The sequence below is a fragment of the Mirounga angustirostris genome, unplaced genomic scaffold (assembly GCF_029215605.1).
Source record: "Mirounga angustirostris isolate CCGP_5_RB_7025 unplaced genomic scaffold, mMirAng1.0.hap1 SCAF_8, whole genome shotgun sequence".
NCBI classification, from domain to species: domain Eukaryota; kingdom Metazoa; phylum Chordata; class Mammalia; order Carnivora; family Phocidae; genus Mirounga; species Mirounga angustirostris.
The window spans coordinates 85,495,671-85,510,337 of NW_026991716.1; the positions used below are offsets into that span (position 1 = coordinate 85,495,671).

At 43.7% G+C, this 14,667-nt stretch overlaps 1 protein-coding gene across 7 annotated transcripts in view; it reads right to left on the reverse strand.

Annotated features, from left to right (window-relative positions):
• Positions 1-3,683: 3,683 nt before the first annotated feature.
• The window catches only part of FAXC (failed axon connections homolog, metaxin like GST domain containing), a 91,512-nt gene continuing 80,528 nt past the window's right edge, over positions 3,684-14,667 (reverse strand). For 5 of the 7 annotated variants that reach the window (XM_064597899.1, XM_064597897.1, XM_064597901.1 and 2 more), the window contains one exon: positions 7,107-12,416. In XM_064597899.1, the coding sequence (XP_064453969.1) occupies positions 12,127-12,416 (290 nt within the window). In that variant the 3' untranslated portion in view covers positions 7,107-12,126. The other 2 variants (XR_006789328.3, XR_010413706.1) reach the window with 2 other exon arrangements.

A 14,667-nucleotide genomic window follows, 5' to 3' on the forward strand; every position in this document is an offset into this window, starting at 1 on the left:
GCGGAGAATGGGTTTGAGGGAGGCAGACCAGAAGGAAGGAGCCTGGAGAGAAGACAGCAGCCCCAGAAGGTGAGGCTGAGCTGAGGAGGAGATGAATTCAAACTGGCTGCAGGAAGCAGAATCCACAGGACTGGGTGACTCCAGGGGTCTTGCTTAGCTACTGAGAGGCTCAGAAACACGGGGGGAAAGGGGATTATCAGCTCACATCTGGACAGGTGGAGACATCCACAGGCAGCACCCCACAGGCATATGTACATGCGGGTCTGGGCTTAGAGATGGGGAAGTGTGCAGCATCTGTTTATAGAAGGTGGCCAGCAGTGTGCGTGGTGAGCTCCTCTGGGCAGCAGGTGGTAGGCAGCCAGTCTGAATTCATCTCCTAAGAACCCTGCCACTTAGGGGTGTTTTCTCCTTTTTCAGTCATCCCCCCAGGAATTCCCTCTCTAAGGAGTCAAGGTGAATAAAGCGTGTGGGGCCAGTGGCCATGACCACCAGAAGTGAAGTGCAGGAACCAGGGATACCCCGCATCTCAGACAGCCCCCAACAGAGAGCCAGGGTCTGTCTGAACATGGAACAAGACCTGGTGGCAGGGTCTGTGTGTGTTCTAGAAGAAGGCAAAGCCCACCCAGTTGGCTGAGAATGATTCGGCAGAAGTTAATTAGGTCAAGTCATTTCTGCTTCAACACAAGCACCCTCCATCCTCACAGCCCCTTCCTCAAGAGGTTGTGCGGTCCAGCCACACACCCACTAGAATGGTGTGGGGCCAGCGGCGCACGGCAGGGTCAAAGCCAGCTCTTAGACCCCAGCTCTGCCGTTCCCTCGGCGGAGAGCCGGGACAAGTCAGTTAACCTCTCTTCACCTCGGTTCCCTCATCTGTGAACCAGACATGGTGCTCATGGTGAGGATGCTGAGGAAGGTGGTGGTGGTGACAGGGTCAGCACCTGTCTCGCTGGGTCGTGGTGAAGCTTAAATGAGCTAAGGTACGTAGGTTGCCAAGAACATGGCGTTTGGCACGTAGTCAGTGATACGTAAATGTTAGCTGTTAGTAGCTGATTGGATCATGAAATTCCTCCTTCCGACATGATGAGAATCAACAAAGCAGGAGGTGAAATCACTTGACAGAGAAGTGGAATTCAACCGTGGGGGACGATGAAAGGAGGTTTGACCTGGAAGATACCTGAAGATCAACCTGCAAGAGCCCTCGTTTTGTATATGAGGACACCAGGTGTCTGGGCCAGGGAGTTGCTGAGACAGTATCCTAAAGACAGTGAAACATTATACAAATGCAGGGTGCCAAAGCCTTTTCATCTCTCTCCAGCCCATTTGCTTCCACCATGCCTTTGGGGGCTGCAGCGTCCCTTTCCCCCGCTTCACAAGTTCCAGTCCCGCATGGTTCCTCATGTTCGGTGTGGCTAACCCCAAACACCACTCCCCCCCCCAACACCAGTGCCCCTTCTCCACATTTCCTACACCTGGCAGCGGGCGTCCCCAGTCTCCCAGCATTACCTCCTTACCAGGGTCCTCTCCTTCCCCACATCCAGGAGTCGGCATTTCCTGCGCTCTGTGGCTGGCGGCTCCCCCTCCTGATTCCCCCTGCACCCCTGCCCCACTTCTCGCCTCTACTCCAGCCGCTGAGATCAGGCCCAGCTGCTCTGTCCTGTCTGACTCGTCCTGCAGCCCTGCAGCTGCACATCTTATTTAAATACTCTTTCCTTGTGTTCGTCCCCTGCTCAGAAGCCCTCCTTACCTTCAGAGGGATGACTTACAAACCATCCGGCCCAGTCTTCCTCCCCTCTTCCCCCCTTCTTATGCTTGGGCCACCAGTGAATCTGGACTCTCTGACATCCCTGAGCAGTCCTAAAATGTCCACTCTTGGCCCTGGAACACACCGGCTGGCTAGAGGGAGGTCTGTGAGGGTGGAGAAGGAAGCAGCAAGGCTTCCACACAATAAATACAGGACACAGGAGGGCTGGGGCAGGGGCCCGGGGCTGCCCCCTGCCACCGACAGCCCTTCCCTCAACTCTCCTCCTCCCTTTCGAGGCTGCCCGTGACATTGTTTTAGTCAGGGTTTACCTGGATGTTTACATGTTGAGCTTGGGTTACCTAGTGTGCTTGCCCAGACCAAACACACCCCCCGGGTAGGTGAACCTCCAGTCTAACAGGCCCTCAACTGGAGATGACCCCCTAAGTCTTCACAACGAGCGCACCACCACCACGAAAATAGACCAGGTACCTCTTGGGCACACAGGGCAGCAACAGTCATTACCATGAGGGAGGAAGCTGGTCCTCTTTCCTTTGTTTTCCAGAGTTTTCTTTCATCCACGGGATCAGCTACTGTAACTTTGGTAGGTTTTAAAAGAAAAGTCTGTGGCTAATGGGAACCAGCCCCACATGGCTGGAGAGTGTTTCATGGGTGTTGACAGTGGCATCTTGTACAAACAAAACAGATGGCCCTGGGAGAGCAAGGACACCAACTGCCCTGACTCTTCTCTAAAAGAAAAGGACAAAACTATGAAAAATCAAGTCATGGGATTACTCAGTATAACGGGCAGCAAGGCATTTCTCTTAACACTTCTGAGAGCACAGTGCGTTGGGAAGGCGAGCAACCCTCTTCCTTCTGATGCCTCTGAAAGCAAGGAGAGCAAGCTTCCCTAAGGGGACAGACACCAGGCTTGAGTCCAGGACCTCCACACAAGTTCTAGAAGGTCTGGAGCTAACTTAAGTTGAAGTGGATATAGATTTGTCCCAAAGCATTTTCAGTTATGGGCCTATGTTAATAAGGGTCTACGTTAGTAAGCAGGGCTGACTAGTTGGGATTTATAAGTCAAGAGAGAAAGGAAGTCTAAAAACCAGACTATTATCTCTAGAATGTGGGATTACAGTGTTCTCTCAATTTCTATTTAATAGACATTCCCATGGTTTGGGAAGTTTGGGATTTTGGCTGTTACCTTATTGTAATATTCTCTAAATGCTAAGATGTTAATATGTGGATAATAGTTGGTCAAACTTCTAGGTAGGATTTCGAACATCCTAAATGTCTCTCTCAATCCCGACATGCCCTGAGGCCCAGCTATCTTTTGCGGTTCATTGCCAGGCACGTCTGTGTGGAACACTTAGTAATATTTGTATTTCTAAAAACCTCACTGCAAATCTATGACTTGAGCACATCTTAGTCACTTTACCCTAATTTACCTCCCTAAGTCTCCTTCCTCATCTACAAAGTGGGAATCATATTACTTCATTGAAGAGGTACAAAAACTAATTTAGACACTATTAATGGAAGGGGAAATTGCTCTCTCATCAGGCCTAGTGCCCAAGGTGAAGGTCTTAACGTGTGTCCTGCTCCCACCCTCTCCTCTTCTTCTCTCTACTAGTGGACATCACTCCCCAAAAGCTCTGGGCAAGATCTAAAGGCAGGAGAGGGTAGGAGAGCATATTCAAAGACCTGTTTTTCTCCTTAAAACACATTCATTTGAATTTTGGATCCAAAAGTTATATGCCTAAAAAATTCATTACCTCTGTTTTAACTATACCAGAGCCTTAGAAGGAAAAGATCTTCCCAAGAATCTAAGAGACCACCACTTAACAGTATGTTAGCTGCAAAAATTTCAGACTTTTCTCATGAGTGTAAAGTTTAAATTTGCAAAAGAGAAGCAAATGGGAATAAAGACATTCACAGCAAGCTATTTCATAACCGCTAGTTATCATTTACACATCAAATACATACAGCATTGAGACCAAATGTACAGAATTTCCACATTTATATACAGTAATCAACATAGTGCACAATTCAAATCTATCTTACAATCAAGTGTACAAGTTTAAATATGGCTTTATAAACTACTAACAATAACTGTGCTAAAGTAACTCATAGGTCCAGAAATAAACACTGGAATGCCACCTCCACATTGAGGCCCTTGTTCAGCAAGATGCTATTCGTTGTGTTTGCAAAACAGATGGTGTAGGTAAATACTTCCAGGCCGTGTCCACCCATCAGCCCCCAAGCAGCTGAAATGTGGGTTTGAATGATACCAACATCGGTCCTTCCTACCTCAGATATCTGAAAATGAATCTGTGCATCTTCCACACATTTGGAGACATGGGGTTATAAAGAAATAGAAGAGAGATATATAATCAGTGAGATGGTGGGTACCAGGAATTATCGGAACATGCTTTTCAGATCGGTACTGAAATTCTCAAGCAATGCATCCCGTCTTTGCATTATTTGTTTCTCCCCCTCCTATGTTTTCTTATTTTGCTTAAATCCATGGACTGTGAAATCTTTCAGAAATTTCCAAAACATTCTAGATCAAGTGGTCCCAAAAAACAGAATGAAAAATAGCTCGTGTAAAGGGGACATCTCTTTCTTCACTATTCTCTTCCCCAGCCAAAAATGCCCGTTTTAAGTAAAAGTAAATACACACATACATACATTCCTTGACCTGCGATCATGCGCCCATGCCTATTTTACAGCCACTTTGCCACAAATGTTACATAGACATTCTTTCATCGATTGCAGCCTTCTAGGCGCTACCCTTAAATACACCTTGCCCCGTTCCCTAAACTCTACTGAGTACAGAAGAATAGTCTTTGAAAAATTCTGTTTGCCATGGTTTTTAATGTACATATCAGTGCAGCAGTGTGTGCAGTGTGTCTGTGTGTGTGTGTGTTTACAAATAAATATACTAAAGGGCAAGCTCAGAAAGTTTTACCGGGGGGTAAATGAGCAGAAAGGTTTGGAGACGCTACCTCCATACGGATCATTTGGGGTGTCTCCCTTTAAAAGACATCTATAAAACAAATATACATTCCTTTGTACATTTTATATTTATAAAACGGAAACCAGACGCCACAAACCCTTTTGAGAAACTAGAAGGAAGCTCCAGAGTCAAAGGAATGGGGTGGCAGCCAGTGCTCCGCTCTCAGCTGCTCCCCTACTTCCCAGGCTTGGCTTCAGGTAGGACAGTCCCGGAGCTTGAGCATATAAATGAAGACAAAGATCAACGTAACTTTAGCACTTCCTGCACTGGTCTTGTATATCCACAAACAACCCTGCCCCACAGATTGCATGTGTTTTTGACTGATGAGCCTGGATGCTGTACTGTGATACTAAAGCCACCACTGAGACAACTTCTGATGTGCCTGACACATTCTAGCACAGCCATACCACATGGCTGCCTGAAGCCGTCGCATCTGTCACCTCCCACTCCACGAAATCCTAACACCACCCGATGAAGGATTCAGACCCTCATCTTCCCGACCATCACCACCGTGTGAGTTGTCAGACGCTCTGCATGATGCACATCTCTGGGGAAAACACATGTTTACGATAAGCATGATCCCGTGAGATGCATTACTTGAGGTAATCATTTTGACAGGAGGAACACAAACATGTCGCCCCTACTGAAGCAGAGATGTCTCAAAAATTTGAGCACTGTTTTTAATCTTATTGCTGCAAGAGAAGTCAGATACAATTTGTTTAAAGTAAAAATACAATCATTTGGACATGGTTTGTGTTTGAATAAGCCAAATGGGATCTCTCATCGAGAGACAGAAGCAAATAGGACACAACACTTCCAATTCTGAACTGTTAAAGGGAAAAGTCCACAGATTGCTGTTCTGTTTTGTTTTGCTTTTTAAGAGGAGGGTAAATATCCAAAGGATTTCTCTTTCCTAGCCCTCCACTGAACAATTGTATTCTCTCTGCTATCTGTTTAGACACAGCTAATTAACATGGCAATTCAGGAGCTAAATCCTATTGTTTTTAAAGCCATAGGTAATTTTTAAAAACACTAAAGAAAGGAAAAGGTTTAACTATCATTGATAAATGAGTTACTCTATTCCGACCATAAAGTAAAAAAAAAAGATGCTTGCTACGGGGGGAGGTGAATTAGTCATACTTAGTAATACTACTTTTTATAAAATTAGCCATTATCATAAATATATATTGTTCTACAATTGGTGGATTGTTTCAAAATATTTAAAGCTGCAATTAGAGACAACAACAATTTTTAAAAATCCAAGAAGGCCATCACGTTCATTGCTGACATTATTTAATTATGTAAGAACACTAAAGTCTCTACCAATCTTTTATTCTAGGTAACTTGTCTCTCCCATTAAAATGATCACAGTGGGGGCGCCTGGGTGGCTCAGTCGTTAAGCGTCTGCCTTCGGCTCAGGTCATGATCCCAGGGTCCTGGGATCGAGCCCCGCATCGGGCTCCCTGCTCCGCGGGAAGCCTGCTTCTCCCGCTCCCACTCCCCCTGCTTGTGTTCCCTCTCTTGCTGTCTCTCTCTCTGTCAAATAAATAAATAAAATCTTTAAAAAAAAAAAAAATGATCACAGTGTTGGTGCTGGCTAGACCACATTCATAAGTTAGTTTATTATTGCAATGGGCCCCTCTATTTATCTACAAGTTTTACAATTTAGGACAATAATCTTCTTGAAATTTGAGCATCCCACTTTGTCATAATCTAGCCAGCAACGGAAGTTTCAGAGAGCCTTGTTCTGGGGACAAGTCCCCTGCCTTGGCAAGAGCAAGAATGCTTGAGGGGGTCACAGTGTCAGCCCCAAGAGAGCTGAGTCACTTTCCTTTAAGCTATTTTTCAGTTTCCTCTGTAACCATCTGTAAAGACAAAGGCCAACATGTTACTCATTCCAGTTATCTTATCCTGAAGGTTAAGGAACCTTAACTATCTTTCAGATATTCTTTGAAGTCAGGGACTAAAAACCCAGGTTTCTGGTAAGGAATTCAAATGAAGAAAACATTCATGATGTGTTTGCATTTACTCCTGGCACTAGCAAGAGCGCTCCAGGCAAGTGGGACCTCCTGCCCCACCCACCAAGGGGATCCTTTCAAACTTCGCCAAGTTTCACCCAGTCCACTGGAAGCAACTGAATAAAGGTCAAGCACTCCACAATCATACATAATTGATGGCTGGACCTATTAAAGATGGGTTGCCAGAGTTCAGCATTCAGACTTAGAAGTATTTGTCATCAAATGTACTTTCATCGATTCTTGTTCAACTTAAACAGCACTGCACGTAAAGGAGAGCAAAGGATCTTGGATCGTGGTCAGGAGCAATAAAAATAACTTCACCCTGTAAAAAAAAAAAAAAAAAAAAAAAGACAACGACAACGACAACGACAGAGAAGAACCTGAGTAGTTACCTATCAACAAAGGCACCGTCCTTTTATTGAAAGTACACTCAACAATTATCCTATGAATGAATAAATGAATAAATGAATGGATGAATACAGGAAAATGTGATTGTGCAGCTCTTGTTCCTATAAGGAACAATCCAGCCTCTGCTCTCCTCCCTGAAGCCCCCAGCTGGTCAGCCTACCCATGCAGAAGGGGTGGGTTCAAGAGCGGATATGAAGCTCACGTGGCCCTGAATTGATTTTGATAAACCAACTTTTTGGATGGTTTAAAGATAACCGACAAAAACAATAACAATAAAACCCTGTCAGTTTCAAAATGCCAAATCTGTCAAAACAAAGCTATTTTCTCAATTAATGTAAGACAGCTCTTCTTCCTTCCTTCCCTGTCACTCAACACGGATAATAAGAGATTGCTTTTGCACACATGTCCCATACCAATTTTTCTCCTCTCTGAACAGGTCAAAGGCAAGAAAGAATGAACACTAACAACGGTCACTTTTAAAGACTCTTTATACAGAAGGCTTCTTCAACTGGGGTCCGTGAGCCCCCTAAGGAATCCAGGGATGATTTCAGGTCTCTAAATCTGAACTTATATGTAACATTTTGTATATTTGCATATATGTATTTTTCTGGTAATAAGGTAGAGGATTTTCATAGGATTATCAGTGGCATCTCTGACATCAATTTAAAACCACTACCTTTTAGTGTGTGTCCTGCTTTTGGGCATACCTTTCCCGTGCAGCCATCAGGGAAGGAAATGATGAGTGCTGTGTTTCCAGAGGAAGGGGAGACTATAATGAGCTGGGAAGTCTTCTTGCAGAACTCATGAAGCTGGGCCTTGAGAGGTGGGCATGCGTTGGGCCAGTGGACGGGAAGGGCAGGCATTTCAGGAGAGAGGCTAGCATAAGCAGAGGCGGAGTGGGGACATGAGGCATGTTTAGGCAACGGCAAGCAGACCAACCTGGATGCACTGGATGGCTCACATGGAGGAGCCCTGGCAGACACCCCAGGAAATGAGATGAAGGAAGAGGTGAGAATACCAGGCCCCAGGGAGTGGCCCTCACCCTGAGGCAATATGGCATGCCCTCAGGGCCAGAGCTTTTTAAAAAAATTAATGGTGATGGGTGGAATAGATCAGGGAAATGACTAAGCATTTAAAAGAGGCTATCACAGTAGTCTAAGCAAAAGAGGATGCCCTAAAATTAGGGTGCCATGTCTGTTCTGTTCACCACTCTATATCCAGTGTGGGTCCCAGGGCCAGGCACAGGGTAGGTGCTCAGTAAATATGCAATGAGTGAGCATATGGGAATGGATTCTTAAAAGATAAGTAACAAAGAATAAGGAGTCTTGGTGACTTGGTATCATTCATAGAGCCTAGCAGTGCCTTGCACAGAGTAAATCCTAACGAAAGATCTCTTGAACTGATCTGGACCCGGCTGAACAGACATGGAGGACAAGAGTGGAAGACTCCAAGCACTCTTCGAGAGAGGCTGGGGACATGCTGGTTCCATGAGTGCGGAGTGATTTCTCAGGGGACGTGGAAAAGGAAACCAAGTCAAAGTGGTGTAATAGCAAGAACCATCTAAGGCAAGGTGAAAGACTTCAGTCCGGGTCCTGCCCTGCAAATGAATGTGCATATGACACGGAGCCAGTAACAACCTCAGAGGCTCTCTTGTAAGGAGCTTTCTACAACTAACCCATGGCCCAGCTATACATTGCTATGATTCTACACTTTCTCTCAGATAATCTAGGCAAGACCCAGGAAGCTAAAATCCCTAGCTCTTCCTTTCCTTGAACTCTATTTCAGGAAAACATATCCTAATACCAAATACCACAGTACACACAGGCAGGGCTCACTGGAGAGCCAGACTGTAGTTGTGATTCGAGTCCAAGTTGTTCTAAGTCTATGATCAGTCACCTGGGTAGCTCATGGCCGCGGGAGCATCACTGTTCACAATTCATTATGTTACAACAACAAAATGCTATAAACTTATACTGCCCTTATATCTACTCTGCCATATGCAGATTAAATCATACCGTGGCTGTTCCTCAATTCTGATGAGTGGGGATGAGGGGCAAAGGGAGAGGGATGGAGGGGCAGAATTTATTTTTACAATGACAGGTAAAAAAAAGAACAGGTGGCTAGCGGGTCTTCTGCCCAACCAAAAACATCTGTTAACATTAAAGATCACACTTTCCTTAAGTTACTTTCCAGTAAAAAAGAAACACAACTTGAACAAGTAAGCCAGATAACCAAAATGTCCCCTAATTTCTTGTTATTTTTTCTTATAAGTAGCACCTGTTCAGCATACTGGAGAATACTTCAAATCTGGAGAGCTTAAGAATGAAAGATAAAATTAAAATTTAAAAAGATAAAATTAAAGCCCACCCAATAAAGACTACCCAGGTCATCCACACCATACCAATTCTGTCTTGGTCATTTTGTTTCCATAACCCACGTTGGAAAGGTAAAACCTGGGGATATTATTCCAGGGTTCCAAATCAAGTTACACCTACAAAATGTTGGCTACCCAGTCATGAGCTGTCAGGCTAGTACCCAAGACTCCAAGTGGTAATGTCCATTCAAGCCCTGTGAGAGGTACCTGGATAGAATCACTTACTTTATAATGAACACTGGCTCTCCATGTACTCGTCCTCCAAGCAATGCACGATAAAAAATATGGGGCTCTACACAGTCATAACTTAATCATTCCTGAAGTAAAGATACAACACACCTGGTGCTATATAGTAAGAATAAATTGTAGGCAAAATTTCAAACACAACTCTTTCCAGCTAAGGGTAGGGACAGGGCAACTCGGTCTTTGTGCGGCTAGGTCTACAGCCCATCCGTTTATTGTATTGAAATTTTCAAGCCCAAAGTTTCCCTAGTCACACAGAACTACCACCAGCTGACCTTGGAACATGCTTGTTTGTTAGAAACAAAAGAGGTGAACAGTCCTCCCAAGTGACCCTGGAGATAAAACACGCTCATCCATTCCTATCTTCTCCACCACATTTTCATGAGGCACCAAACAGTCCTCTCAAAGATGAATGGTTTTAATAAGCTACTAACAACTGGGTTTCCTGTGCAGTAAGAATTTCTAACTCAGGGCAACTCCGCATTTCCTCCCAGTTACATATGTCCTACATGGTTGCTTCAATGGTAAATAGCCTCAGCAACTCTCCCCCTTTACCTCTTTGTTGAATCCACAGCATTTTAGGATTGTTTTTGCAAAGGCCATATGCAAAGAGAGTCTTTTTCAAGCATAGTACATGAACTTCTCAGCACACGTTGCGGTCTTTAAAGCAGTGCCTCTCAAGCCCCACAATGAATAGCCATTACCCAGCGAGTCTGTGGTGATCAGGAGTACAGCAGTTCTGCTTGCAGTTGTAAATCTTAACACTGACTCTCCTAGCCCAAATGCATGGCCCTCACCCCAGCATCTTCATCCCATATTTCACTGGAAAATGTTCTAAGTCAACAAAAATGATGTCTTCAGAGACAGAGTGCCTTAGTAAATACAGTAACCGCAAGGGTCCATGTGCTCTACGGGGAAGGAGAGGGAGCCCAGGGAGGCTATGGGAGATCCTTAAGAAACATTAAGATTTGTCCTCAGCATTGCCTTCCTTTTACGGGACAATGCCTGAGAACGCCAGAAAAGTTGCATTAGTAAAACTGCATAGAGTCTACACTGCACAAAGTGCTTTGATACCAGTAACATGATCCTCTTCATACTTCATCTTTTCAATACATCTTGCAAGGTTTGTTTTCAAAAAGACATTACAAGCTGGCAAGCATCTGCTTAGAAAAAGCAGTCAAATCCTTTCCCCTTCACCTCTATGAAACCCATCATATTTCTGAGCTTTACTCCCTTCAGATAAACCACACAGAGGCAACTTAACCCTCGGGAGTCAACAAAGGACAACATTCCAGTGTGCGTTCAGGCAACGAAAGAAAGACTTCTGCAGATACACAGCATTGAAGACTGTTTGGAACTGTTGATGATCTGTAAAAATATGTTCAAGGTTCTTTCAACAAAAGATTTCAATTCAAGCAAGATCACAGGGAAGAACGAGGACAGAGTCTTAGCTGTGCCTTTGCATGTGTTTCGTCTGCTGGGCTTTTGCAAGTGACTGTGGCTGTTGTTGGCTGGATATGGAATTCCTTTGCCCTCGAATCTTCTTCATACATCGGAAGCACAATCAAGACTAAAATGTTGTGTTTATGTCATAGCTCTTCCAAGAGGTTTAAAGCGCCGAATGTTACCACATGAATCCTCACAACACCCCTGTGAGGTAGGTAGGTGGAGAGTATTGTTAGCCCCACCTTACAGGTGGGGGAAATGAGGCACACAAGAATTAAGGGACTTGCCCAAAATCACACAGCTAGTCACTGGCAGGACTGAGAAGAAAACTTATACTGATTAGCACCTAGCACAGTGCTTTGCACATAGTAGGTGTTCACTGAATATCTATGGATTTTATTTGAATTATCTCAACATACAATATACACACATAAAATACAAGCAGTCACCATAGAACATTTGTCTCCTACATTTCTCCTGATGACTTCGCTCATTACTTCGAACCCACGTGGATGAAGGATGCTTGAGAATCCGTCTCACAACTAAGCCCTCGGGTTGAAGAGGATCTACATAAACACGATCCACAGACAACCTGTTCTTGCATGGGCTCTACCACACAATGTTAGTTTTCTAATGAAAACAAAAATGGATTTCAGGAACCATGCTGACATTTTTTTTTTTTTTGCCTGTTTGTTTTAAATGGAGCCATCTGAATGGTTCTGTGTTTTGTTTGTACAAAAGGAAATAAGGCTGCTAGAGTCCAGTTAGCTTGTGAGAAGTGTGCCAAGCACGAAGATTTCCTCCCAGCTGAGATGGATTTCTACCTGGGAAATTGGACCAACCCCAGGGTGTGGCAGAAGAGGGTCAGCGAGGCTGAACATCACTTGCACTGTTCGTGGTCTGTGTAGTCATCCATGTCCACGTCAGAATCAAAGAGCGAGTGTCCAGTGAAATCTGTATCTGGGGTTCTGGAAAAACTGTTCTCTGCTCCCTCATCTTCAAAGGTCTCTGTCCTTGAGTAAAAGCTGAAATCCAGCAGGGGTGTGTGGGTTTTGCTTCCTTCGCTGCTCTCCTCAGATTCATAGATGGTGTTGTCATCATCGTGATGCCACTCGGGCCAGAATTTCCTCCTTATCCTCTCACAGTACATGGCAAGGTTGATCAGCTCACCTGTGGGGGGGCGGGGGGTAAGGAAAGCCAGGGTTAATTCTCAAAGGCAGCAGTCTCTCAGCTAGCCACTTGGCCCAGGGAATTGGGAAGAATACGGTCGGGGAGACGTTTACAATGTTTTTCCACAGAGGGACCATCAGATATTTAGGTTTTCATGCACATAAGAAGAATGGTGAGTGGGAAAAGTTAAATTTCTGAGTGGGCTGAGTGAGATTCGGGAGAGAATCTTATGGTAATGAGGGGAGGTGGGTAGTTTATCCAAAATGGCAGCTAAACTACCATCATTTGGCTCTGTAAAGCATTATAATTTTATGTTTGCTTATCAAGAGAACTGGTGCTTCGACGGTTCATATTTAAATGAATTTATAGCCCATGAAAATACACCAACGGTTAGTTGGGTTAAGTCAGCCAGAAGTAATCATTCATTTCACAAACATTTGTAGTGTTATTAAGAACTGGGTACTAGGCCAAGTAGTTGGAAAAAGTTATGTTAAGATGTAAATTTTTCCCTAAATAATCCTAAGTAAAATGGGTAACTCAGAACTGTCTATGGATGAGTGTGCCCACAGGCACATTTAGTAAAACAGGTATTTTTTTTTAATTTTTTAAAATAAAACTGAACAGCTACACCCATAATTACATTCCCACTCACTGGGCTACTTCTTTTTCATGCGAATCAAAGGAACACTTTTGTTAAGTTGCTAAAATTGTCCAAGCATTTGTCTGAAACATGACACAGAATTTGACATTCATTTCCTAATTCCCGATGAAAAATGAAGAGAGTGAGTTTTTGCCTTTGATCCACCAGATGGCAACATTGCTTACAAATACATAATTTGTCACTATCCCTTACAGGATTTCATTGCCCTAAGAATATTCTTTGGATGTTTGTTTTTTTAGAAGTCATACAAACATCTACTTATTATATAGGTGATCCATGTTTTATTGCAGGAAATTAGAAAGTGATGGATACGCAAAAAGTAAAAGAATTACCAATAATCACACCCACTGTAATAACATTTTTATGTTCTTCCAGAAATGTATATACTTATATACACACTTACATATATTTATACTTGCTATTTAGCATTTACTATATATTCTGTTTCTTCACTCTACTTTTTCCCACTTAACAACCTTAATAAAAAACTTTCAATTTCACACTTCCACCTTGATAACTGCACAGTAGTTCATTATTCAGATGTACCATAGTTTCATTTTGTTTTTACCACACCCCCTTTATGGCCATTTAGGGTATTTCTATATTAATGCGTCTATTGATTATAGTCTTTATTTTATTTTCTATCAAAGAATATAATACAGGGTGCCTGGGTGGCTCAGATGGTTAAGCATCTGCCTTCGGCTCAGGTCATGATCCCAGGGTGCTGGGATCGAGTCCCGCATCGGGCTCCCTGCTCCTTGGGAGCCTGCTTCTCCCTCTGCCTCTCTCTCTCTCTCGCTCTGTCTCTCATGAATAAATAAATAAAATCTTTAAAAAAAAAAAAAAGAATACATTCTCATTTTGGAAAATTAGAAGTCTGTATATAAAAATGTATACCATTTAGATAAGGAAGAAAACAAAAGGCACCTATAAATCTCATCAATCCAAGGTCATCACAATTAAAATTTTGGTGTAATTTATTTCAGCATATTTTCTATTTATTTATTGTCATTATTACTACTTCCTGTTACTTTGCATAACATTATTATATACATTTTCCCATGAAAATTTTTCAAAACTTGATTGCTGCTCTGCTTCAATAAAGCTGTTCCCTATAAAATGAAGCAAATCCCTCTACTCCATGGACCCTAAAAACCGGTGGATTAATATTGGTTCCAGGTCACCATTTTCAGTTGCCTCAGATCGTAACAGTTCCACTCACCCTATGCAAGAGTCCATTCTGGTTGCCCCATACTCAAGGATTGTACGTACACATGCCCAGGAGCCAGAAGCCGAGGAGCCAACACCCGTGCTCCTTGAAATGATGCAGACAAAGCCTTCGCTTAGATTCTCCCACAGGGAAGCAGTCAGGAAACCCCTCACCAGGTATTGCTGCCAGTCCCAGGTAACCCAGACTTGGACAAAGCTGTGGAGGCAACTGCAAAGTTTGGCCGGGGAGGTGGGGGGGATTATGGTCACTTCACAGCAGGGTCTGGGGCAGCTGCGTTTGCCTCAATCAAGACCATTCGCTATGAGCTGGTTAGCAAGCAGCTAGAAAGTCATAATCTATTCACAGTATCCACAGGATCT